A 25,470-nucleotide genomic window follows, 5' to 3' on the forward strand; every position below is an offset into this window, starting at 1 on the left:
CTCAGAAGATCCAGTTCCACGGCCGGGGACAGCAGCAGCAGAGAGGGAGAGAGGGGGGGGGGGGGCGCATTCAGTCAGGGTTAGGAGCAGCACCTGGCTCCAGGGGAGGGGGAGGCCTTTCAGTCTGGGCTAGGAGTGGTACTGGGCACCGGCAGTGGGTGGGAGGGGGGGGGGGGGCCTTTCCAATCCATACAGTTTCCAGGGTAGATTTTTGGAACAAAGACTAATATTTTCATGTTGGTAAGCTGCTGCCTTAAATAGCTGCAATGTGCAAAGTGCAAAGTGCTTGTGCAGGTTGCTGTGAGCTGGCCAGAATGTCTCGTATGTTTCACTTTCCAGCCTCGGCTCACAGTGTGTCCCCCGTTACCCTGGCAACCCAAGCTTTTTGCCGCAGATCTTAGGCTCCACCCACAGAGCTTAAGGACAATGTGCACGCCGGGGCCACGTCCACAAGTTAAAACGGGGAAACTTGCAACTTTTTTTTTGTTGCCGTAGTCAGGCCCAAATAAAACGGGCGTAACTCTTCAAATACTCCAAAAAACGGCACTGGGGAAAATCGAGCCCATAGAAATTTACAGCACGGAAGGAGGCCATTTCGGCCCATCGTGTCCGTGCCGGCCGACAAAGAGCTATCCCGGCCTAATCCCACTTTCCAGCTCTTGGTCTGTGGCCCTGTAGGTTACAACACTTCAAGTGCACATCCAAGTACTTTTTAAAATGTGGTGAGGGTTTCTGCCTCTACCACCCTTTCAGGCAACGAGTTCCAGACCCCCACCACCCTCTGGGTGAAGAAATCTCCCCTCAAATCCCTTCTAAATCTTCCACCAATTACTTTAAATCAATGCCCCCTGGTTGTTGACCCCTCTGCGAGGTGAAATAAGTCCTTCCTATCCACTCTATCTAGGCCCCTCATAATTTTATACACCTCAGTAAGGTCTCCCCTCAGCTCCAAAGGAAACAAAGCCCAGCGTGACCAATCTTTCCTCGTAGCCAAAATTCTCCAGTCCAGACGTCATCCTCGTAAATCTCCTCCGTACCCTCTCTAGTGCGGTCACATCTTTCATGTAATGTGGTGACCAGAACTGCACGCAGTACTCCAGCTGTGGCCTATTGTAATGTGGTGGGGAACTGCAGGATATTGGCCCAGCAATGATGAAGGAATGACGTTGTAGGGAGTTAAGATGGCGCATGACTTGGAGGGGAACTTGGGGAGGTGATCATCTTTCTGCGACATTGCTGTCCTTGTCGGTGGTGGAGGTCGCAGGGGAGGGCGATGCAAATGCAATGGGCTCTTGTTGGGGCTGGGGGGTGGGTCAAACGGGCGTGTGGTGGCCACAGATGGAATTACTGGTGACCTCATCAGTCACACAACACGGCTGAGAGGTGGGACTCATCAGGGCAGTCACGTGACTGGAAAAGCGCAGGGTCCCATTTCAAGATTGCGCACCGGGTCAGATCCAAGTCTATTTTTTTACGAACACACAAAGAGAAACGTTCTGCCTTTCACCCGTTTCGTCGCAATTTCTAACCGGTGAAAAACGCAACGTCATTTAAAAACCGCACCAGCGAAGGAAATCCTGCACAATTATGCTTAATGTTTCCTTCTCCGGGAAAGCTCACCAGCAACACACGATTAATTGCACCCTGGGAGGACAAACCAAACACCAGTTTGATTGGGACAGACGAGAAAACCTCAGTAGTGACTTGGAGTCTCACTTCTGGCTGCCCCATTACTTTCCCCATTTGTTTGCTCATGAAATTTGTTCACAGGATTCGGGTGTTGGTGACTGTGGTAAGGCCGCACTTATTACCCGTCCTTAGTGTCAGCTATGTCAGGGTAGCACTCTCGCCTCCGAGTCAGAAGGTTGTGGGTTCAAGTCCCACTCCAGGGACTCGAGCACAAAAATCTCGGCTGACACTCCAGTGCTGTACTAAGGAAGTGCTGCACTGTCGGAGGGGCCGTCTTTCGGATGAGACGTTAAACCGAGGCTCCGTCTGCTCTCTCTGGTGGACGTAAAAGATTTCATGGCACTATTTCAAGAAGAGGGGGTGAGTTCTCCCCGGTGTCCTGGCCAATATTTATCCCTCAAATCAACATAACAAAACCAGATTATCTGCTCATTACCACATTGCTGTTTGTGGGAGCTTGCTGTGCGCAAATTACCTGCCCCGTTTTGTACATTACAACAGTGACTGCACTCAAAGTACTTCATTGGCTGTAAAGCGCTCCTGAGGTCATGAAAGGAGCTATATAAATGCATTTAAAAAGTACTTGATGTGCACTTGAAGTGCCTTAACCTACAAGGCTACGGACCAAGAGCTGGAAAGCGGGATTGGGCTGGATAGCTCTTTGTTGGCCGGCACGGACACGATGGGCCGAATGGTCTCCTTCCGTGCTGCAAGTCTCTACCAGTCCTTCTTTCGTTGTCCTGAAGTGGTGGTAATGGGCCTTCTTTATAAAATGTCCCCATGACCTGCTGTGACCTATGAGCTGCGTGCAGTGTCCATCACCTGGCAACAAGGCTTCCCTGAGTGAAGTAAAAAAATATTGGGGTTGCACTGGTCCGGCAATATTAACATTCAATTGCTCCCCCTAAATTGGTGCCGGTGCAGGGAAGTACCTGTGGTGCTGTTGGGCCTTTGGAGAGACTGAAGGGCCGATACACACGGCCTTTTTCCCTCAGTGCACACGGGTTTGGTCTACTTACAGCCACCAGACCAAAGGTGTCACCAGAACAAAGGAATCACTGGATGAAAAATGAGCAAGGTCCACCTAGCTCGCCTTGTACAGTAGCCGCAGGACAAACGATAATTGAGTTGCTGACTAATCATAGCAACCGATCGGCATCAATTAGTCTGCAACAGATCCAGGCATAATGCGAGGAGAACTCCAGTGGTGGAGATTTTTCAGAACCATTGGTCCAAAGTCATGCGTTTGTCCCAAGCCTGCTACACTTACCAAGTCATGTCTCAAATTACTCATATACTGCATCTCAAAATGTCATCTCCCTGGTGTGAGGGAGCCGGAGATAAGGCACGTCTTCATCTGAAGCAATCTATAACTGTTGAGGGAGTGCAGCGAAGATTCACCAGACTGATTCCCGGGATGGTGGGACTGACCTATCAAGAAAGACTGAATCAACTGGGCTTGTATTCACTGGAGTTCAGAAGAGTGAGAGGGGACCTCATAGAAACGTTTAAAATTCTGACGGGTTTGGACAGGTTGGATGCAGGAAGAATGTTCCCAATGTTGGGGAAGTCCAGAAGCAGGGGTCACAGTCTAAGGATAAGGGGTAAGCCATTTAGGACCGAGATAAGGAGAAACTTCTTCACCCAGAGAGTGGTGAACCTGTGGAATTCTCTACCACAGGAAGTAGTTGAGGCCAATTCACTAAATATATTCAAAAGGGAGTTAGATGAAGTCCTTAGTATTCGGGGGATCAAGGGGTATGGCGTGAAAGCAGGAAGTGGGTACTGAAGTTTCATGTTCAGCCATGAACTCGTTGAATGGCGGTGCAGGCTAGAAGGGCTGAATGGCCTGCTCCTGCACCTATTTTCTATGTTTCTATGTTTCTATAACAAAAATTATATCTCCTACAACACAGGAGATTTGACACCCTTTTCAGATATTCTGTCGAAGCATTTTTCCATTCTTCAGTTACACGAATGTATCAGACAAATTCTCTATTCAATATTGTCAGTACCAAATATTTACCAGCACAAGCTAGAAGCAAGAAACAAAAGGAAATTCATAAATGGCGGTAGGAACTGCACGGAGAATAGAAAGTGACCGTTTCTCATTGAGATGAATGTTTGTGAAGACTCAGTCGTTGTGGCTGCGTTGAAGTCTGTGATGTTGATGCGAGGGAGGGAGGCGGGGTGAAGAGGTGCAGGTGTGTGGATCGGGAGGGGACAATTCCAGAGATACTTTGGGAAAGTACCAAGTTACCGAAACAGAGGGTTTGGCAGTTAGAGGGACTTTGCTGAAGCTGCTGACTATCTGAATCAATAATGGTCAACACCACGGTGCAGGTGCGGACAGACAGACATACTAAACAGAGGGCTTTTATTAAAGAATTTGCATTTCTCTAGCACCATTCACATCCTCAATGAATAACCTTTGAACGGTTGTTACGGTTATTCAGTAGGAAGGGGGCGGCAGCCTATTTGTGCACAGCAAGAGCCCACAAACAGCAATCAAAATAAACGACCAGATAAATCTGTTTTGGTGGTACTGATTGGAGAGATAAATGATGGCCAGGACATCAGAAGAACTCCCTGCTCTTGTAATAGTCTCACGGGATCTGTTAAGTCCAGCTGAACAGGTAGATGGGGGTCTCGATTTAACATCTGATCCAGAAATCAAATCCTCCGACAATGTTACACTGGAGTGTCAGCTTAGGTCACTGTGCTAAAGTCCCTGGAGTATGGCTTGAACCCACGACCGTCCGGCTCGGATACAAGAGGGCTGCCTTAGGGACCAAACTGATACCTCTTGTTATTTCTCAGTGGATGTTAAAAAAACAGTCGAATCACGGAGAGGTGATCACTGCTGGCATTGAGGGCTTTTTAGTCCAGGGGTCGTATTTTACCTCGTACATCACAAAGAAATGTTTTGTGCAAAGTGACTCAGAAATGGTCAGCATCAGAAAACAATTTATTTTCCAGGGGCGCAAAGTTACTGTAGCCCGATCTACCCTTTCAAACAAAAATCTTATCCTCATTTTCAAATCGCTCCATGTCATCGCCCCTCCCCAACTCGAATCTCCTTCAGCTCCACAAGACCCCACCCACCCCCGCCAAGATGTCTGCACTCCTCTGATTCTGCCCTCGAGCAGCCCTGATTATAAATCGCTCAACCATAGAAACATAGAAACATAGAAAATAGGTGCAGGAGCAGGCCATTCAGCCCTTCTAGCCTGCACCGCCATTCAATGAGTTCATGGCTGAACATGAAACTTCAGTACCCCCTTCCTGCTTTCTCGCCATACCCCTTGATCCCCCGAGTAGTAAGGACTTCATCTAACTCCCTTTTGAATATATTTAGTGAATTGGCCTCAACTACTTTCTGTGGTAGAGAATTCCACAGGTTCACCACTCTCTGGGTGAAGAAGTTTCTCCTCATCTCGGTCCTAAATGGCTTACCCCTTATCCTCAGACTGTGGATAATGGCCATTAATGGCCGTGCCTTCTGTTGCCTCGGCTCTAAGCTCTGGAACTCCCTGACTAAACCTCTCTCGACCGCTCTTTCCATCTTTAAGACGCTTCTTAAAACCAACCTCTTTGACCAAGCTTTTGGTCACCTGCCGTAATTTCTCCTTGTTTTGGCTCGGTGTCAAATTTTTTGTGTGTCTCATAATACTCCTGTGAAGCGCCTCGAGACATTTCACTTCATTAAAGGTGCTATATAAATACATAGGAACATAGGAAATAGGAGCAGGAGTAGGCCATTCGGCCCCTCGAGCCTGCTTCGCCATTCTATAAAATCATGGCTGATCTGATCTTGGGCTCAGTTCCACTTCCCCGCCCGCTCCCCATAACCTTTCACTCCCGTATCTTTCAAAAATCTGTCTATCTCCACCTTAAATATATTCAACGACCCAGCCTCCACAGTTCTCGGAGAATTCCTCAGATTTACGACCCTCAGAGAAGAAATTCCTCATCAGTTCTAAATGGGCGATCCCTTATTCTTAAGCTTTGCTCCCTACTTCGAGCTTCCCCCCCACGAGTGGAAACATGCTCTCTCTGCCTCGACCTCATCGAGCCCCCTCAGTATCTTATATGTTTCAATAAGATCATGTTCAGCCATGAACTCATTGAAAGGGCCGAATGGCCTACTCCTGCACCTATTTTCTAGGTTTCTAAGACCACCTCTCATTCTCGCAAGCTGCTGTTCTGCGCTTACCTCCGGAGGGATGCTGTCGTCAGAATCTGAGCTGTCATCATAGCCGTTGTCAAATCCGCAGTCGAGGTTCATCTGCAGCAGCTGGTCAATGGTGGCGTCCACTGCTCCGTTGTTCGCTCTCAAGACGCACTCGATCACGTCGTAGTCCATGTTTGGGAACATGACCTTGAAGTCCTCCATGGCCTGGTTGAACTCCAGCCTGCGGACCTGCCGCGGTGGCCTGCCGTTGTTGAGCAGCTGCGTAGCGGGGTTGGCCCCGCCTCCCTTGGAGCTGCCGTTGCTGTTGTTCCGCCGGAAGAGGCTGGTCATTTTCAAGAACGTCTTTCGAAACCTGCTGAGCCTGGAGTGTGAAATGGTGGGAACCTCGCGAGTGCGTGGGCGCTCACTCGGAAAGCTGGGGCGAAGCCATACCCCGCGCCGCCCCCCCCCCGGGCGTTCGGAGACGGGAGGCAGCAAAGTCCCGGCCTGAGCAGTCAAGATACTTTATAGTGAAATGAACAAGGCTGCACAATCGCGGGCTTCTGGGCAAAACAGCTTGGCGGAACAGCAAGAGTCTTCGCACGCAAAATACACCGGCAAGGATCCTATACTATTCCAATCCTCGGAGGTAGCACAGTCTCATAGGCCATCTCCAAGAGTCAGCGACACACCTGTAACAGAAAAACAAGACCTCATGTTAAAACACTTGCATTTATGTAGCGCCTTTCACGACCACAGAACGTCTCAAAGCGCTTTACAGCCAATGAGTACTTTTGGAGCGTGGTCACTGTTGTAATGTGGAAAACGCGGCAGCCAGTTTGCACACAGCAAGCTCCCACAAACAGCAATGTGATAATGACCAGATAATCTGTTTTTGTTATGTTGATTGAGGGATAAATATTGGCCAGGACGCCGGGGATAACTCCTTTGCTCTTCTTCGAAAGTGTCTTTTACACCCAACCGAGAGACGTCTCGGTTTGTCTCATCTGAAAGACGGCACCTCCAACAGGGCAGCTCTCCCTCAGCACTGCACTGAAGTTTCAGCCGAGATTTATGTGCTCAACTCCCTGGAGTGGGACTTGAACCCACAACCTTCTGACTCAGAGGCGAGGGTGCTACCCACTGAGCCACAGATGACACAATGCTAAGTCATGAGAGATACATTTTTTTTTTAAAACTCTGCTCTCAGGATATAATGCGTGCTGGCAAAACCCATCTCTTGATGCCCCGAGAATGTGGGTCTTCTTTTGTAGAAGTTGTTTGTTCACCCAAGTGGCTTAGACCACTTCAGGGCCCATTCATAGTCAAATATTTAAAAGCTGTGACAGGCTCCCTTCCCTGAAGGACATTATTGAACAACCCAGCAGCTTTCATGATCACTGTTTCTGGCGCTCGTCCACAATTGAGCTAATTTATTGAGTTTAATTTTGCAACTGGTGGGATTTGAACTTGCCACCTCTGGTTGCGTGTCCAGTAATGGATAGTAGATTTGTAACATGTATTGAACAATGAACAGAAGATTGGAGGTTCCACGAACGTGGGAATATCATCTCTTAATAAAAGACTACTGGACCAGATATCTCAACTAAAGAACTGTGACAAGGTGGATGCAGAGAGGATATTTCCACTGACAGGGGAGACTAGAACTAGGGGGCATAATCTTAGAATAAGGGGCCGCCCATTTAAAACTGAGATGAGGAGGAATTTCTTCTCTCACAGAGTTGTAAACCTGTGGAATTCGCTGCCCCAGAGTGCTGTGGAAGCTGGGTCATTGAATATACTTAAGACAGAAATAGCCAGTTTCTTAACCAATAAGGTAATAAGGGGTTATGGGGAGCGGGCAGGGAAATGGAACTGAGTCCATGATCGGATCAGCCATGATCGTATTAAATGGCGGAGCAGGCTCGAGGGGCTGTATGGCCGACTCCTGCTTCTATTTCTTATGTAACTGCTGGGTATGCAACGGTGCCATAAGAGAACAGGAAGATCCCATGTTTGATCCCCGATCTGTGCCGAGAGAGCATTTCGGGTGTTGTTATTGGGCTTCAGTCCCATGGACTACGGAGGGGGTGGGGGGGGGCTATCAGTCAGGGGTTCCCACTGGAGATCGCTATCTGGTGGACAGTTAAAGACATTGGTTATGGAGAGGATCAGGCCCCTCCTCTCCTGCCCCACTGTTGACACACACTGTCTACTGGCGCACATGATGGATGGCCATTTGGGCAAGGAACCAGACGGCAGCCATCGGCCATGACATTGTACCAGAGCAAGAGACAATGGTCGAGAAATTCGTCTCACTCAGGCCGTGGTGCCAAACGGGTGGTGTTGGAGCGGCCCGTTACATGCAGTGCCTGATACTGAGTTCCATGGCCCTGCGTATAATGGGCCGATCTAAGACCGCCCGTTTTGTGCCACTGCCTGAGACGTATTTCTAGCCCAACTTCTTCAGGAGAGTAGAAAATCTAGAGGTGGGGCAGGGTGGGGGAACTGCTGAACTGAGTGCCCTCTGGTAGTGCCTACAATAATCAAAGTGACTCAATGAACACCAGACATTGCTGCATGACATACAAATGGCACAGAGAGATTGGCAGGCTCTTAGAAGTATTACACAATAAAGCTGTTAGTTTGTGTGTCAATTTTCATCTTGATGGTATCATGAGGGAGTGACATGACCATTTCAAACCAATTTACATCATTCTGACGCAAAAAACTGAAAAAGGTTTAATGAACATTCTTCCATGAAGTCAGCCTGCTCACTATAAGCCAAGTCCCTTCAGTCTTCTGTTCCTCCCCCTTCGCTGCTGCAGGTGCAGACCTGTAGCTCACCAGTGCCATTTTATTGTAGTTTCACAATGCCCTGTCTTAATATTCTCAGCTCCACATGATTTGCCTTCCACTGGGAGGACTTGCCTTTCTCCATGACAACCACTAATGCTGTTTTCTATTGGCCGCCAAGAGCAGTAACTTTATGAAGCAAGGTAGACTCCCAACCCCCAGCTGGGTGTCCCTGCACTCTGCTACCATCGGCAATTCTCCTTTGCTGGCTGGCTGAAACCAGTGGCAGGCGTTAGCCGAGTCCAAAATGATAACTAAGGCTGGAAGTTGAGCTTCTGCCCTCTAAATAACAAGCCAATACTCTACCATCACGGCTACCAAAATACTCTTTTACTGTGATGGTGTTATATTCTGCGCTATGTGTGCACAATAGGTTCCGTGCAGCAGAGCTTGGTCTCCAGTCGTCTTGGTCAATCCTCGCCACTGGACCAAGACCTGGCTCTGTCGAGCCCGTGTGGTGGCTGGTGTGCAACGGTCACCCCACGTTAAAAAAAAAATCCACGCACAGGCATCTTCCGCCCTTCAGGATGTAGTTTGGGACCTAGAATATTAGGTCCTTCATTGAAACACCTGTGAACTCATCCCTTTTCGGTGTGGAAGCAAATCATCCTCGATACGAGGGACTGCCTACGAAGAGAAGTTGTTGTGTTCTGGCTTTATGCATTTCTCTTTATCAAAGTGAGTATTGACACCACCGGGTCAGCCAACGAGTTGGAGGTGGGCCAGGACTTCTGGCAAGACTCCCAGCAAGTAGTCTACTTACTCAGCAAACAGAGTCTACTTAAACAAGAATCTTGGAGAACTACAGCAAACTGAACTTATGACCGAAACTGCAGCAGTCTCCCGATAAAAGCAGGGCGATTTCTCCAGCAGAGTGCAGTTAGTTGCGGTTAGTTACATGATGCAAATGATGTGCATAAAATTAATCCCAGTCACTTATAGCAGTGATTGACGCATCTAATTACCCAATCCTGGCTGGGACTTGTGGCTTTAGGGGTACTGTAGCACAGTGGTTATGTTACTGGACCAGTAATCCAGAGGCACGGACTAATAATCTGGAGACTCGAGTTCAGATACCACCACGGGGCAGCTGGGGAATTTAAATTCAGTTAAGTAAATCTGGAATTAAAAAGCTAGCATCAGTTGGAAAATCCCATCTGGTTCACGAATGTCCTTTAGGGAAGGAAATCTGCCGTCCTTACCCGGTCTGGTCCAAACCTGGAGTCTTAACTGCCCTTTGAAATGGCCCAGCGAGCCACTCAGTTGTACCAAACCGCTACAATAGCGTCAGCACTGTGGGAGCACCTTCACCACACGGACTACAGCGGTTCAAGGCGGCGGCTCACCATTGCCTTCTCGAGGGCAATTAGGGATGGGCAATAAATACTGGCCTCGCCAGTGACACCCACATCCCATGAACAAATACATTTTTAAAAAACTATATGCAGCCGAACATTTATGTTCAGAAATGCCTGCAGCAGCTAATGAATGGAAAGCATCCTAAAAGGATCTTTCTGGAGTGGCGAGGGTTAATAGACAGATTGTCTTTCCGCTGAGACAGGAGTCGCATCCAACTGTTTCCAGAAGGAACAATCAGATATTTGTCTTTCGCACACAACAAATTAGCTGCAGGAAGACTGAGCGAGGGAAACCATTTCTGCCAGGGGAAACTGTCCAGTATTCAACCACCAACACGCCAATCTTGTCTCATGTGAACCATGGTTTTGTGCTGCACCGCCCCCCCAACGCACCATTGAGCTGGAAAGCCTTCTGACCAAGTGAGCTGACAAAGCACTGAGTGCATGGACAGTCCTGGCGATGAGCAGCTTTGGTTTGCTGAGGCGTGTGAGAGAGTGTGAGAGAGTGTGAGAGAGTGAGAGAGAGTGAGAGAGAGTGAGAGAGAGTGAGAGAGAGTGAGAGAGAGTGAGAGAGAGTGAGAGAGAGTGAGAGAGAGTGAGAGAGAGTGAGAGAGAGTGAGAGTGTGAGAGTGTGAGAGTGTGAGACTGGTTGGTGATCAGGCCAACATCCCCAGCATCGAAGCACTGACCACACTCGGCCAGCTCCGTTGGGCAGGGCCACATTGTCCACATGCCCGACACGAGACTCCCAAAACAAGCGCTCTACTCTGAACTCTTACACAGCAAGCGAGCCCCAGGTGAGCACCTTCAAAGCCTCCTTGCTAAAATGCAACATCTCAACCAACACCTGGGAATCCCTGGCCAAAGACCGCCCTAAATGGAGAAAGAGCATCCGGGAGGCCGCTGAGCACCTCGAGTCTCGTCACCGAGAGCATGCAGAAATCAAGCGCAGGCAGCGGAAGGAGCGTACGGCAAACCAGCCCCACCATCCCTTTCCTTCAACCACTGTCTGTCCCACCTGTGACAGAGACTGTAATTCCTGTATTGGGCTGTTCAGTCACCTGAGAACTCAGAGTGGAAGTGAGTCTTGCTCATTTCGAGGGACTGCCTATGATGATGATGATGGAAGCCCGGGTCTGAAAGAGAACACGCCCAGCCGATGGCCAGGCACGTCTCATTTCCTGCAGCATACCTCGCACACACAGGACGGAGCTACGACACACACACATTGACTCGCTGGTTGGCTCGCAAGCTGCAGAGCCCGCGTTGCTCGGCAACGCCAAGAGTGCCCAGCGGACGTCCCTCCTCCCGCCTTGTGCTCAACAGACAAAATTTCAGGGATGCTGGGCTCCACGTTGCCTGCAGCAAGCAGCTCCTAGCTTGTGGAGCGCGCGAGATTGCAGAGGCTGTAAATCGAGGCGACCATGCAGAAGTGAAGCCCAACTGCAGTGCGAGGCGAACAAAGCGTTGCTTGTGTCTCGTGCTAAGACCAGTGCCAACCCGCTGGGTCCCGGAGTGAACCACAATATCGCTGACAGAACCTTTTCAACCATCGTGACCGGAGATCGTGTGAATCCCCTCTCGTTGCTTTGCATATTGCTTTTGTCCACTGCTGAGAATTTCTTTATAATTTGAATTTTTTTTTTTAAAGTTCCAACTGGATTGCATTCAGCTCATGAACCGAGCACTTGTGAGCTCTCGCTGTGAACAATGGAACAAGACAGCCCGCTCCGGGCTGGCCTGTATCCTTGCCAAGCTCATCGTAGCATCATTAGGACAAGTAAGAAAGTCTTGCATTTATATAGCGCCTTTCACGACCACCGGACATATCAACGTGCTTTACTGCCAATGAAGCATTTTTGGAGTGGAGTCTCTGTTGTAATGTGGGAAACGCGGCAGCCAATTTGTGCACAGCAAGCTCCCACAAACAGCAATGTGATAATGATCGGACAATCTGTTTTTGTTATGTTGATTGAGGAATGAATATTGGCCAGGACACCAGGGATAACTCCCCTTGCTCTCCTTCGAAATAGTGCCATGGGGACTTTTACGTCCACCTGAGAGACCAGAGGGGGTCTCGGTTTAACATCTCATCCGAACGATGGCACCTCCGACAGTGTGGCACTGCATTGGAGAGTGAGCCCAGATTTTTGTGCTCAAGTCCCTGGAGTGGGACTTGAACCTACAACCTTCTGACTCAGAGGTGAGTGTGCTACCCACTGAGCCACTGCTGAGAAACCGGTATTTTCCCTGCCAGTGGGAATTTTGTGAGGCCAAATCGTGGTAATTGGAGAGCAAGTCACACGACACATAGTGGGGGCAATTTCATTGTCGGGAAGAGAAAATAAAACGAGGTGTAACGGGGCTGCTGTCTCCCATTTTTCGCCTGGCAATAAAAAAAAATTAAAACAACCTCCAATAAGTTTACAAATCTGTGGGATGTCAGGCTACACTAAACCACCTGTGCCTTAGTCATAACCCAGCATTCACCTTCCCGAAAAGAACGTGACTGGTGTTCCCATCATGATTCAAAAACAGCTCCCAAACACCCAAAACACAAATAAAAAATAGAAAAAATACACCACATATTTAACATTAAGTTAAATTCAAGTTACTTATGTCATTAAAAAATATATATTTCCCCGATTTTTTAAAAAGCTTTTTAATTTATGGTTTAAAATAAACTTAACTTAGTGGGCAGGGTTTTTAACAATAAAATGTGTTTTAAAATTTTTATTTTATTATGTTTTTGTATGTTTTAAAACTCTTAACGCCTGTAAATGTAGGCTATGTGCCTGCTTCTATCAGGCGCAAGAGTTTTCAGGACATCCGCTGGGCAAGAGATGGGTAAATACCGCAATCTTGCCTATGCCAATGTCCTGGTTGCCGAAATGCGGAGGATCTGTCAAGCTCCAACTTGACAGATCGGAAAAGCCGTTTTTCAGTGCATGCGCATCGTGCGCTGAAAGCAGGCTTTAGCGATGCATTTAGCATTGTTGTTGCCAATTTAAGTGTATCTAAGGGTTAAGTCATGGCAGGAGAGCTCGGACACGTGTTATGCTCCTCCTGTATTATGTGGGAAATCAGGGACGCCTCCGGTGTCCCTGACAACGTGTGCGGGAAGTGTATCCGCCTCCAGCTCCTGACGAACTGCGTTGCGGAAACTGGAGCTGCGGGTGGATTCACTCTGGAGCATGCACGATGCTGAGAGTGACGTGAATAACACGTTTAGTGAGTTGGTCTTACTGCAGGTAAAGGGTACACAGCCAGATAGGGAATGGAAGACCAACAGGAAGAGCAGTACAAGGAAGGTAGTGCAGGGATCCCCTGCGGTCATCCCCCTGCAAAACAGATACACCGCTTTAGGTACTGTTGAGGGCGTGACTCATCAGAGGAGAGCAGCAGCGGCCAATTCATGGTACCGTGGCTGGCTCCGCTGCACAGTGAGTAGTGAGGTTGGGGACATTATCAAACAAGAAATAAGGGATGCGTGCAATAAAGGTACAGCAGTAATCATGGGCGACAGTATTGGGTTAACATAACTGGTAGCAATGCGGTGGAGGAGGATTTCCTGGAGTGTATTAGGGATGGTTTTCTCGACCAATATATCGAGGAACCAACCAGGGAGCTGGCCATCCTAGACTGGGTGATGTGTAATGAGAAGGGACTAATTAGCAATCTTGTTGTGCGAGGCCCCTTGGGGAAAAGTGACCATAATATGATAGAATTCCTTATTAAGATGGAGAGTGACAAAGTTAATTGGGAAACTAGGGTCCTGAACTTAAGGAAAGATAACTTCGACGGTATGAGGCGTGAATTGGCTAGAATAGACTGGCAAACGATACTAAAAGGGTTGACGGTGGATAGGCAATGGCAAACATTTAAAGATCACATGGATGAACTTCAGCAAATGTACATCCCTGTCTGGAGTAAAAATAAAACTGGGAAGGTGGCTCAACCATGGCTAACAAAGGAAATTAAGGATCGTGTTAAAGCCAAGGAAGAGGCATATAAATTGGCTAGAAAAAGCAACAAACCTGAGGACTGGGAGAAATTTAGAATACAACAGAGGAGGACTAAGGGTTTAATTAAGAGGGGGAAAATAGAGTATGAGAGGAAGCTTGCAGGGAATATAAAAACTGACTGCAAAAGCTTCTATAAATATGTGAAGAGAAAAAGATTAGTAAAGACAAATGTAGGTCCCTTACAGTCGGATTCAGGTGAATTTATAATGGGGAACAAAGAAATGGCAGACGAATTGAACCAATACTTTGGTTCTGTCTTCACGAAGGAAGATACAAATAACCTTCCAAAGATACTAGGGGACAGTGGATCTAGTGAGAAGAAGGAACTGAAGGATATCTTTATTTGGCGGGAAATTGATGGGATTGAAGGCCGATAAATCCCCAGAGTCTGATAGTCTGCATCCCAGAGTGCTCAAGGAAGTGGCCCTAGAAATAGTGGATGCATTGGTGATCATTTTCCAACAGTCTATCGACTCTGGATTATTTCCCATGGACTGGAGGGTAGCTAAGGTACCACCACTTTTTAAAAAAGGAGGGAGAGAGAAAACAGGTAATTATAGGCCGGTTAGCTTGACATCAGTTGTGGGGAAAATGTTGGAATCGATCATGAAGGACGAAATAGCAGCCCATTTGGAAAGCGGTGACAGGATCGGATCAAGTCAGCATGGATTTAAGAAAGGGAAATCATGCTCTACAAATCTTCTGGAATTTTTTGAGGATGTAACTAGCAGAGTGGACAAGGGAGAACCAGTGGATGAGGTGTATTTGGACTTTCAGAAGGCTTTTGACAAGGTCCCGCACAAGAGATTGTTGTGCAAAATCAAAGCACATGATATTGGGGGTAATATACTGATGTGGATAGGGAACTGGTTGGCAGACAGGAAGCAGAGAATCGGGATAAACGGATCTTTTTCAGAATGGCAGGCAGTGACTAGTGGAGTCCCGCAGGGCTCAGTGCTGGGACCCCAGCTCTTTACAATATACATTAACGATTTGGATGAAGGAATAGAGTGTAATATCTCCAAGTTTGCAGATGATACTAAACTGGGTGGCGGTGTGAGCTGGACAGGTTAGGTGAGTGGGCAAATGCATGGCAGATGCAGTATAGTGTGGATAAATGTGAGGTTATCCATTTTGGGGGCAAAAACACGAAGGCAGAATATTATCTGAATGGCGGCAGACTAGGAAAAGGGGAGGTGCAACGAGACCTGGGTGTCATGGTTCATCAGTCACTGAAAGTGGGCAAGCAGGTACAGTAGGCGGTAAATGGTATGTTGGCCTTCATAGCTAGGGGATTTGAATATAGAAGCAGGGAGGTCTTACTGCAGTTGTACAGGGCCTTAGTGAGGCCTCACCTGGAATAGTGTGTTCAGTTTTGGTCTCCTAGTCAGAGGAAAGACGTTCTTGCTAGTGAGGGAGTGCAGCGAAGGTTCACCAGACTGATTCCAAGGATGACTGGGCTGTCATATGAGGAGAGACTGGATCAACTGGACCTTTATTCACTGGAGTTTAGAAGGATGAGAGGGAATCTCATAGAAACAAATAAGATTCTGACGAAACTGGACAGGTTAGATGGGGGAAGAATGTTCCCAATGTTGGGGAAGTCCAGAACCAGGGGACATAGTCTTAGGGTAAGGGGTAGGCCATTTAGGACTGAGATGGAGAAGAAACTTCTTCACTCAGAGAGTTGTTAACCTGTGGAATACCCTGCCACAGAGAGTTGTTGATGCCAGTTCATTGGATATATTCAAGAGAGAGTTAGATATGGCTCTTACGGTTAAGGGGATCAAGAGAGAAAGCAGGAAAGGGGTACTGAAGGAATGATCAGCCATGATCTTATTGAATGGCGGTGCAGGCTCGAAGGGCCGAATGGCCTCCTCCTGCACCTATTTTCTATATTTCTATGTTCTATGTTTCTTCCCGGGAGCGTACACACTCCATACGGACCTGGGGAGGCCGGGATTTCTGGGCCACTGAAGGGTGGAAGATGCCTGTGCGTGGATTTGTTTTAACATGGGGTGGCTGTTGCACACCAGCCACCACACGGGCTTGACAGAGATAGGTCTAAGTCCAGTGACAAGGATGAACCAAGACGACTGGAGACCAGCTCTGCTGCACGGACCTGGTGTGCTCACATATCGCAGTGTGGGCTGGCCCGTGCTGCCCCTAGACCCTCCCCTCTTCTGGGCCTCGATCACATCGCTCTGCAATCTCTTGCCGCTCCTTCGCCTCGCTCCTGCTGTACCTGCCCACTCTCCAATCAGCGACCTGGATTTTGGTGATTTTAAGTAATTGGTGATTAAGTGTCACTTGATGGCATTGGTGACGATCCTTGCCATCATTTTGCTGATGATTAGGAGGAGGCTGACAGGGCGATATTTCGTCGAGTTAGACTTGTACTGTTTTTTTTGCGGATGGGACAGACCTGGGCAATATCCCCCACTGTCGGGCAAAAGCAAGTGTCACAGTTGCATTGGCTGCGGATTGCAACTAGTTCTGGTGCACAGGTCTTCAGCACTGCAGCTGAGATGTTATCAGGGCCCTTGGCCTCCGCCGTGTCCAGTGCACTCGAACACATCTTCGTGTCCTGTGAAGTTACCTGAATCGGCTGGGCATTGGCATCTACGATGGCGAGGACCTTGCCTCGGGAAGAGGCCGAGCAGAATCGCCCACTTTTGGCTGAAGATACTTGTAAACACTTCAGCCTGGCCCGGGATGGACATCAAAAAGGAGAGATAGAGAGACTGAAAGAGAGAAAGAGATACAAAGAGAAAGATACCTACAAAAAGAGAAAAAGAGGCAGAAAGAGACAGAGCGAAAGGGCGAGAAAGATAGAGCGAATGAGCAGAGAAAAAGACAATTGTAGACTAGAATCATGGAAAAATTACGACACCAAAGGAGGCCATTCGGCCCATCGTGTTGGTGCTGGTCTAAAACGCACTACCCAGCCTAATCCCACCTTCCAGCATATGGTCCGTAGCCCTGTAGGGGACCTCGCCCTCCCTATCTCTGTAATCATCCCCCCCCCCCCCCCCCCATCTCTGTAATCTCCTCCAGCCCCACAACTGTCCCCTCTCCCTCCCCACCTCGATGTCTGCGCTCCTCTAATTCTGCCCTCTTGAGCATCCCTGATTATAATCGCTCAACCATTGGTGGCCGTGCCTTCTGTTGCCTAGGCCCCAAGCTCTGGAACTCCCTGCCGAAACCCCTCTGCCTCTCTTTCCTCCTTCAAGACGCTCCTTAAAACCTACCTCTTTGACCAAGTTTTTGGTCGCCTGTGCTTAATTCCTACTTAAGCGGCTTGGTGTCAAATTTTTTTATCGCGTAATGCTCCTGTGAAGCGCTTTGGGACGTTTGACTATGTTACAGGCGCTATATAAATACAAGCTGTTGCTATTATGGCTCTTTAAGTGCATATTCAAGCACCTTTTTAAATGCGGTGAGGGTTTCTGCCTCTGCCACCCTTTCAGGCCGTGAGTTCCAGACCCTCATCACCCTCTGGGTGAAGAAATTCTTCCTCATCTCCCCTCTAATCCTTCGACCAACTACTTTAAATCTATGCCCCCTGGTTGTTGACCCCTCTGCTAAGGGACAGCTGTAGGCGGTCTCTCGTATCAAGGATGACTTGCTTCCACATCAAAAAGAGATGATTTCACAGCTGTTTCCTCTCCACTCTATCGAGGCCCCTGATAATTTGACACACCTCAGTTAAATCTCCCCTCAGCCTCCTCTGTTCCAAGGAAAACAAACCCACCCCACACATGAATGAGAAAGAAAAACACAGTGAGAGAAAAAAAAAAAGCCAACGATATCACCATATCACATTTCTCAGAAACATCGCCAGTGCTTCCAGAGTCATTACTTTTGAAGTGCAGGCACTGTTGTTTTACGGGCAAGCGAGACTGTGTGTACGAAAGATCTCAGAAAGAGCAATGAGAGCAACCACTTCATCTGTTTGCAGTGCTGCTGGTTAGTTAGCAACTCACTTCTGAGTTGGCCAGGACTCAAAAGTGAAATCCCTGCTCTTCTTTTGAGCGGTGCTGTGGGATCTTTAATGTCCATCTGAACACACAGACGGATCTTTGGTTTGAAGAAAATTTCACCACACTCACAATGAGTTTCACTGACTGCTGTATTCAACGCTGCCCCACCCCAAAAAGCAACAGATGTCATTGCTCAGAGAGTTCTTTCACAGTTTGAAACATAGAAAATAGGAGCAGGAGTAGGCCATTCGGCCCTTCGAGCCTGCACCGCCATTCAATATGATCATGGCTTATCCTCTATCTCAACACCATATTCCCGCTTTTCCCCCATACCCCTTGATGCTTTTTGTTTCTAGAAATCTATATCTTCCTCTTAAATATATTCAGTGACTTGGCTTCCACAGCCTTCCGTGGTAGAGAGAATTCCACAGGTGCCCCACCCTCTGAGTGAAAACATTTCTCCTCATCTCGGTCCTAAATTTCCTAGCCCGTATCCTGAGTCTGTGACCCCTTGTTCTAGACTTCCCACAGCCAGGGGAAACATCTTCCCCACCTTCAGTCTGTCCAACCCGGTCAGAATTATATACGTTTCAATGAGATCCCCTCTCATTCTTCTAAACTCTGGTGAGTACAAGCCTAGTCGACCCAATCTCTCCTCATACGACAGTCCTGCCAGATCTCAGGAGCATTACATGCACTTGTGCCTGATAGAAGGAATTCCTGGAACTCCCAGTCATTGGCAGAGCTGTCCTGTTGATTCTCTGGAAACGAGTTACCCCGGGAAAGGAATCTTACAACACCCTTTAGATTCGTTGCTGGAAGCTGTGTGAACTCTCATTATTCACCTGTCGTCCGTGTGACAGATCACTTCACTGGGCAGTTAAAACAAAATGCACTAACGTTCAAGGAACAAATGGTTTTATTTCACCAACAATCGATGCTAGATCAGGTGACTGATGCTGGATCAATTGTTAATTTTAAATTGGAGATTGATAGCTTTCTGTAAACTAAAGGTATTGGGGGATATGGGCCAAAGGCGGGGGTGTATAGTTAGGTCACAGATCAGCCATTATCTCATTAAATGGCAGAACAGGCTTGAGAGGCTCAATGGCCTATTCCTGTTCTTATGTTTAGTTAACAGAAAAGGGAAACCAACAAAGTTCAGGTACTTAAAGATATAATTTCCCACAATTGTCCTCCAAGTAGAAGGTACCAGGAATGCTGCAGTGTAGTCATTACATTGAATGTACAGCACACAAACAGGCCATTCGGCCCAATGGGACCATGCCAGTACTTATGTTCCACATCATTATCATCATAGGCAGTCCCTCGAATTGAGGAGGACTTGCTTCCACATCAAAAAGTTTACAGGTGCTTCAATGAAGGACCTAATATTCCGGATCCCGAACTAAATCTTGAAGGGTGGAAGATGCCTGTGCGTGGATTTTTTTTTAAAAAAACGTGTGGTGGTCGTTGCACACCAGCCACCACACGGGCTTGACAGAGTTAGGTCTTGGATGTCATCAAGGTCCAGGTCGGTGATTGAAGCGTGGGCAGGTACAGCAGGAGCGGCGAGGTCGGGCGAAGAAGCGGCGAGAGATTGTAGAGGGACGTGATCGGGGCCCAGAAGAGGCGTGAGTTCGGGGCCAGGGGCAGCACGGGCCAGCCCACACTGCGATATGTGTTCCACATGAGCTGCTTCCCACACTACTTCATCTAACCCCATCAACATACCCTTCTGTTCCTGTTTCCCGCATGTGTTTATCTAGCATCCTCTTAAATGCAGAGGTGAGACATCATATGTAGTCATCACTGCTGCAAATACAGGGGCCATTCTGCTAGTTTAATCAGGAAGGGTAATTGTTGAGTGAGAGAGTTTCTGTCGCATGTGATGCAGGGGATGCAGCACCCCGCGGCCCCCTCAGTGTTTGACCATTCAGTGTGCTCCAACGTGCCCACATAAAGAACAGGATAAAACCTCTGGTGGATGCGTGTCGAAGGGATGTCAGGGCTGGGGAGTGCCCACAATGGGCACCAACCACTCCCAAGTCGAGGCATCGCACATCCAGGTGAAGAGTTACACTCGCTCTGTGCTTTCTCTCCCCATCCCCGGCCAATCTCAGAAAAGTTTTATCTCCCTCCATTCACCTGGAATGTCAATAATTCTGTTAAAAAAAATCCTTCACAAGTGGCGATTAGTTCACAAAATCAAAATGGTGGCCCTGTCCAAAACGCACATGGGATACGCCTTTAATTGGATTTTCCTCCTCATCCTGGCTGGACATCATTTTAAATGTTCACTATTATTTACAGTGCAAGATGGAGTCCGAGTTACAGGGAAGTTGGGTGTGACTCCACAGATGTTACCACGACAACCACGAATAGGTGAACACCAATGCCATTCTCGTGACCCTGTCTGTTCTCATTGGCTCAAGTAGGTTCGCTATTTCACCTCCCCAGCATTTATTGAGTATCATTCCTTCCCTTACACTTAGCACTCCAAAAGGTTAGCTGGGATACAGTTCCACTGGCACCAGGAACTCTCTCTCTCTCTCTCTCTCTCTCTCGAGTGCCTTACCCAAATGGCCAGTCTTCAGTTAGCGGAATTCCCATGCGTGCCAGTGGCCTATTGACTGTGGAGGACCATCACAGCCCTCGCCTGATGGACACGTGCACAGATTTCCAGTTGGTCACTGGACGACTGCCCAGGGGAAGCCTGGCTGATTTGCCCCTTGCTGAGGCGAACTCCAGGGCCCCACCCGCTGCTCCAAATGAGACCAACTGGTGTGTCAGTTTGGCTCAATTGTTGGCATTCTTGCTCCTGGGTCAGAGGTTGTAGGCTCAACAACAACTTGCATTTATATAGCATCTTTAATGTAGTAAAACATTCCAAGACGCTTCACAGGAGCGATTATCAAACAAAATTTGACACCGAGCCGCATAAGGAGACAGCAGGACAGGTCAAAGAGGTGAGTTTTAAGGAGCGTCTTAAAGGAGGAAAGAGAGGGAGAGAGGCAGAGAGGTTAAGGGAGGGAATTCCAGAGCTTAGTTCTCAGGCGGCTGAAGGCATGGCCGCCAATGGAGTAGCAATGAAAAGAGGCCAGAATTGGAGGAGTGCAGAGATCTCGGGAGGTTGGAGGAGGTTACGGAGATAGGGAGGGGCGAGGCCATGGAAGGATTTGAAAATGAGGAATTTTTTTTTTTTTTTTTTAAACGAGGCATCGCCAGACTGGGAGCACAGGGTTAATGGATTCAAGTCATAAAAAAAGACTTGAGGACATAATCTAGGCTAACGCAAAGCCCTAAAGATTATGTGAGGAGAAATTATTTATCATATGCCAGCAGTGATCGTTGAGCTACGTCCTGGAATCCCAGAGGCTCCAGTCTGTAGGGTCCCAGTAAAGTCCGATCACCAGCTTTTCCAGGTCAGCCCCCACCATCCCCATCCCACATTCTACCCTACGTAAACTAGAGTTGATCCAAAACTCGGCTGCCCGTGTCCTAACTCGCACCAATGATTTTCCTTGTGGCCAACAGCAGGGAGATTCCTCTGTAGTTACCGCAGTCGGATGTCTTCTTTTTTGAAGATGGTCACGATTACGGCGTCCCCGATACCTCCTGGCACATTCTCCTCCTTCCAGATAATAGAAATTGGGTCATGTATTCATGCCAATAGTGCTTCTCCGCCATGCTTTAGTGCTTCGGCAAGAATTCCATCTGCTCCTGTTGCTCTTCAACTGCAATAATCCTCCTCAACCATCTTCTCCCTGTGGCTGAAGAACTCTTCCTCTCAGAGTCACAATGCGGGTTCCGTCCACTGAGGGGTACAACGGACATGATCTTCACCACGAGACAACTACAAGAGAAATGCAGGGAACAGCAACAACCCTTGTACATGGCCGCCTTTGACCTCACAAAAGGCCTTTGACACTATCAACCATGAGGGATTATGGAGCATCCTCCTCCGTTTCGGCTGCCCTCAAAAGGTTTGTCACCATCCTCTATCTACTCTATGATGACATGCAAACCGTGATCCTGACCAATGGATCCACCACAGACCCAATCCACGTCCAGGCCGGGGTCAAGCAAGGCTGAGTAGTCGCACCAACTCTCTTCTCGATCTTCCTTGCTGCAATGCTACATCTCATGCTCAACAAGCTCCCCGCCGGAGTGGATCTAAGTTATAGAACGGATGGGAATCTGTTCAATCTCCAACACCTCCAGGCTAGATCCAAGGTTGTCCCATCCTCCGCCATCGAACTACAGTACGCAGACGACGCTTGCGTCTGCACACACTCGGAGGCCGAACTCCAAGCCATCGTCAACACCTGCACCGAGGCGTACGAGAACATGGGCCTTACGCTAAACATCCGAAAGACAAAGGTCCTCTATGAACCTGATCCCGCCACAGAGCAAAGTGTCTGTTGGAAGGTGCACTGTCTGTGCTCGCCGACCTACATTGGCTCCCGGTTAAGCAACATCTCGATTTCAAAATTCTCATCCTTATTTTCAAATCCCTCCATGGCCTCATCCCTCCCTATCTCTGTAATCTCCTCCAGCCCCACAACCCCTGCTCCCCCTACCCCCACCCAGAGATATCTGCGCTCCTCTAATTCTGCCCTTTTGAGCAGTCCTGATTATAATCGCTCAACCATTGGTTGCCGTGCCTTCTGTTGCCTAGGGCCCAAGCTCTGGAGCTCCCTGCCTAAACCTCTCTGCCTCTCTTTGATAAAGCTTTTGGTCACCTGCGCTAATTTCTACTTCTGCGGCTTCGTGTCAATTTTTTTAAAATCTCATAATATTTCTGTGAAGCTCCCCGGGACGTTTCACTATGTTAAAGGTGCTATTTAAATACAAGTTGTTGTTGTTGTTGTTGGGCAGGTTGCCTCACTGAAGTGGGAGAGCCGGGATTATCACCTCCTGCCTCACCTGCACCTCCGTGCTGAGCCTGTGCCTTACTAAAGGCCCAGGCCTGATTCCACCTACGGAGCAAACACTTGGAAATCCGGTGGGAGCGGAGGCCTCACGGAATAGGTGGCTGTCCCGGTTTCCTCGTTTTTGTGGCTGGGGACAGAGAATATTGCAGGCGCAATGGACAGTATAGCCCACACTTGGAGCGTGGGCAGGAACATTGGTTGGGCCCTAGTACAGCAGAGGAGCGGAAAGGTTGAGGCGGACTTGCGACGAGTGATCGGGCCGGAGGAGTGATGAGATTTGGTGGGTGATTGTGACGGAGGTTCGGCGAATGTTTGGCGCGGAAGTGCGGTGAGAGATCGTGGCGGAGGTGCGGCAAATGAGCGTACGGGGCCCAGGGGCAGCACGGGGCCAGCCCACACTGCGATATGTGTGCGCACTAGGTCCGTGCAGCAGAGCAGGTCTCCAGTCGTCCTGGTTAACTCTTGCCACTGGATAAAGGCCTAGCTCTGTCAAGCCCATGTAGTGGCTGGTGTGCAACGGTCACCATACGTTAATAAAAATCCACGCACAGGCATCTTCCATCTCCTCAACTGGAGTTCAGGACTGGAATATCGGGTCCTTCAAATGAAACATTTGTGAACTCATGTGGAGGCAAGTCATCCTCGCTGGAGGGACCGCCTATGATCGCCCACACCACTTCGTACTATTGAGTGTCGCTGGGATTATCGGTGAGTGGTCTGGTCTGCACTCCGGAATGAATTGGTTTCGAGAGAGCCAGAAAGAGACACACACAGACAGGAGCAGGAGTAGACCATTCAGCCCCTCGGGCCTGTTCCGCCATTCAATCAGATCACGACTGATCTGTACCTCAGCTCCATTTACCTGCTGTGGCTCCATAATCCCTCGATGCCCGAACCGAACAAAAATCTATTGATTTCAGTCTTGAAAACTCCAATTGCCCCAGAGTCCACAGCCTTTGAGGGTGGGGGGGGGGGGGGGGAAAGATAATTTCAGAGTGCAATGAATACAATGAGACAGACTTCTTTTTAAATTAGCGATAAATCTAGCCTCATTCCATTGAAAAGCTGATGGCAAATTCGACACGGGCAGGACAGAACTCAGAAGAACAGCAACTATGAAACAGAGGTCGACGCAAGAGACTGGATTCGACACTAAGGGTAAAAGTTAACATGCTAACTCCCACTGTACGCTGTGGCTTTAATGGACAGTCAGTCACACAGCAGCAAGCCTGCACTGTGATACAAGACCTAAAACAGAAAGAATGCTTTGCTGCAGCTCCTCCGTGAAGACAGCTCATCACTCGCAAAGTTTATCAGTCAAGCGGCTCGGCACGTTTTTTTACCTGTGCAAAAGGCTCGTCGTTTGCCTGCACCTCTCGCTGGAGACAATCAAACCAGCTCGCTCTCTTCCTATAATTCAGCCACTTAAGGCCAATGTTCTTTTATTTTCTCTCTTGTTGCCGGTTTCCAATTACAAGTTAAGGGACCTGGGAGAACTGGAAAATGTTATGGAGCTATGCCAGAAAGCTCGATTTATGAACACACGCTCAAAGAAAAATCTCTTCCGAGTTGGAATGGGTGAGACACACGATTCCTGAGGCAGGAGGAAACGTCATATTGCAGAGAACCAAGACCCTAACGGCTCTCCAGATGTCCGCAGCACCACAAACATTCAGCATAGGATGGGAATATTGGTTCCAACAATTGCCTGCATGGGAAGGGGATGGGCACTATTAGGAATTAAACACCCTGCTTTTGAAAGCTGGTAAAGCCCCACACACAAGGGGCTTAAGTTTCGGACCCCTGCTGAAACAGCACACATCGGAGAGGCCCGCCTAATTTGTGGAACAGAAATTGCGCCAAATATTTTGCAATTCTCGGATATATGTCGGGCCGTTTCCAGCTCGATGCGGCGCAGCAGGAGCTGCTGGGGGCGGGGCAAAGGCGTTGCGAGGAAGAACTGCCAGCAGGGGGGCGGGGCTAGAGCCCAGTGTCATTTTGAGTGCCGGCAGCGTTGCGCGTTGGAGCATGCGCACATGCGCAGTGGCAAAGAAACATTGGCAATCAGCCATCTTTAAAGGTACATGCGGAAGAGTGATTTTTGGTTTTGTGGAGCTGTGCAAAGGCTTCTGACTGATTTTTTGTGCCTGAAGGAGTGCTGTTAGCAGTACTGTGGAAGAAATCTCCTGCTGGAATCAGTGAGTGCTGTTTATTGCTGCTAAACTACCAGAACAAGCGCTGCATAGGTGCATGCAAAATAAGGACTGTGTGTTTTGAAAAATCAGAGTGCCAATTCAATACAGCAATGGAACAACGTCCACCAAGAATGAAGAATTTCTTGCATGAGGAAGTGGAGACACTAGTTAATGTCATTGAGCAGAGATGGCAGGAGCTGGATACCAGCAACAGAGGTCGCATAAAAGTGCCATCCAAAGAAGTGAGGAAATG

At 48.5% G+C, this 25,470-nt stretch overlaps 1 protein-coding gene across 3 annotated transcripts in view; it reads right to left on the reverse strand.

Annotated features, from left to right (window-relative positions):
• The window catches only part of cuedc1b (CUE domain containing 1b), a 173,818-nt gene that overhangs the window by 43,470 nt on the left and 104,878 nt on the right, over positions 1 to 25,470 (reverse strand). For 2 of the 3 annotated variants that reach the window (XR_011587243.1, XM_070857052.1), the window contains exon 3: positions 5,906 to 6,555. Coding sequence is in view for 2 of the 3 variants with exons in the window: in XM_070857052.1 (XP_070713153.1) it covers positions 5,906 to 6,214 (309 nt within the window). In the remaining variant the exon portion in view is untranslated. Of the gene's footprint in view, positions 1 to 5,905; positions 6,556 to 16,701; positions 16,740 to 25,470 lie in introns of those variants that run through there. The other variant, XM_070857053.1, reaches the window with a different exon arrangement.

This window comes from Pristiophorus japonicus, chromosome 16 (genome assembly GCF_044704955.1).
Source record: "Pristiophorus japonicus isolate sPriJap1 chromosome 16, sPriJap1.hap1, whole genome shotgun sequence".
In the NCBI taxonomy this organism is placed as follows: Eukaryota; Metazoa; Chordata; class Chondrichthyes; family Pristiophoridae; genus Pristiophorus; species Pristiophorus japonicus.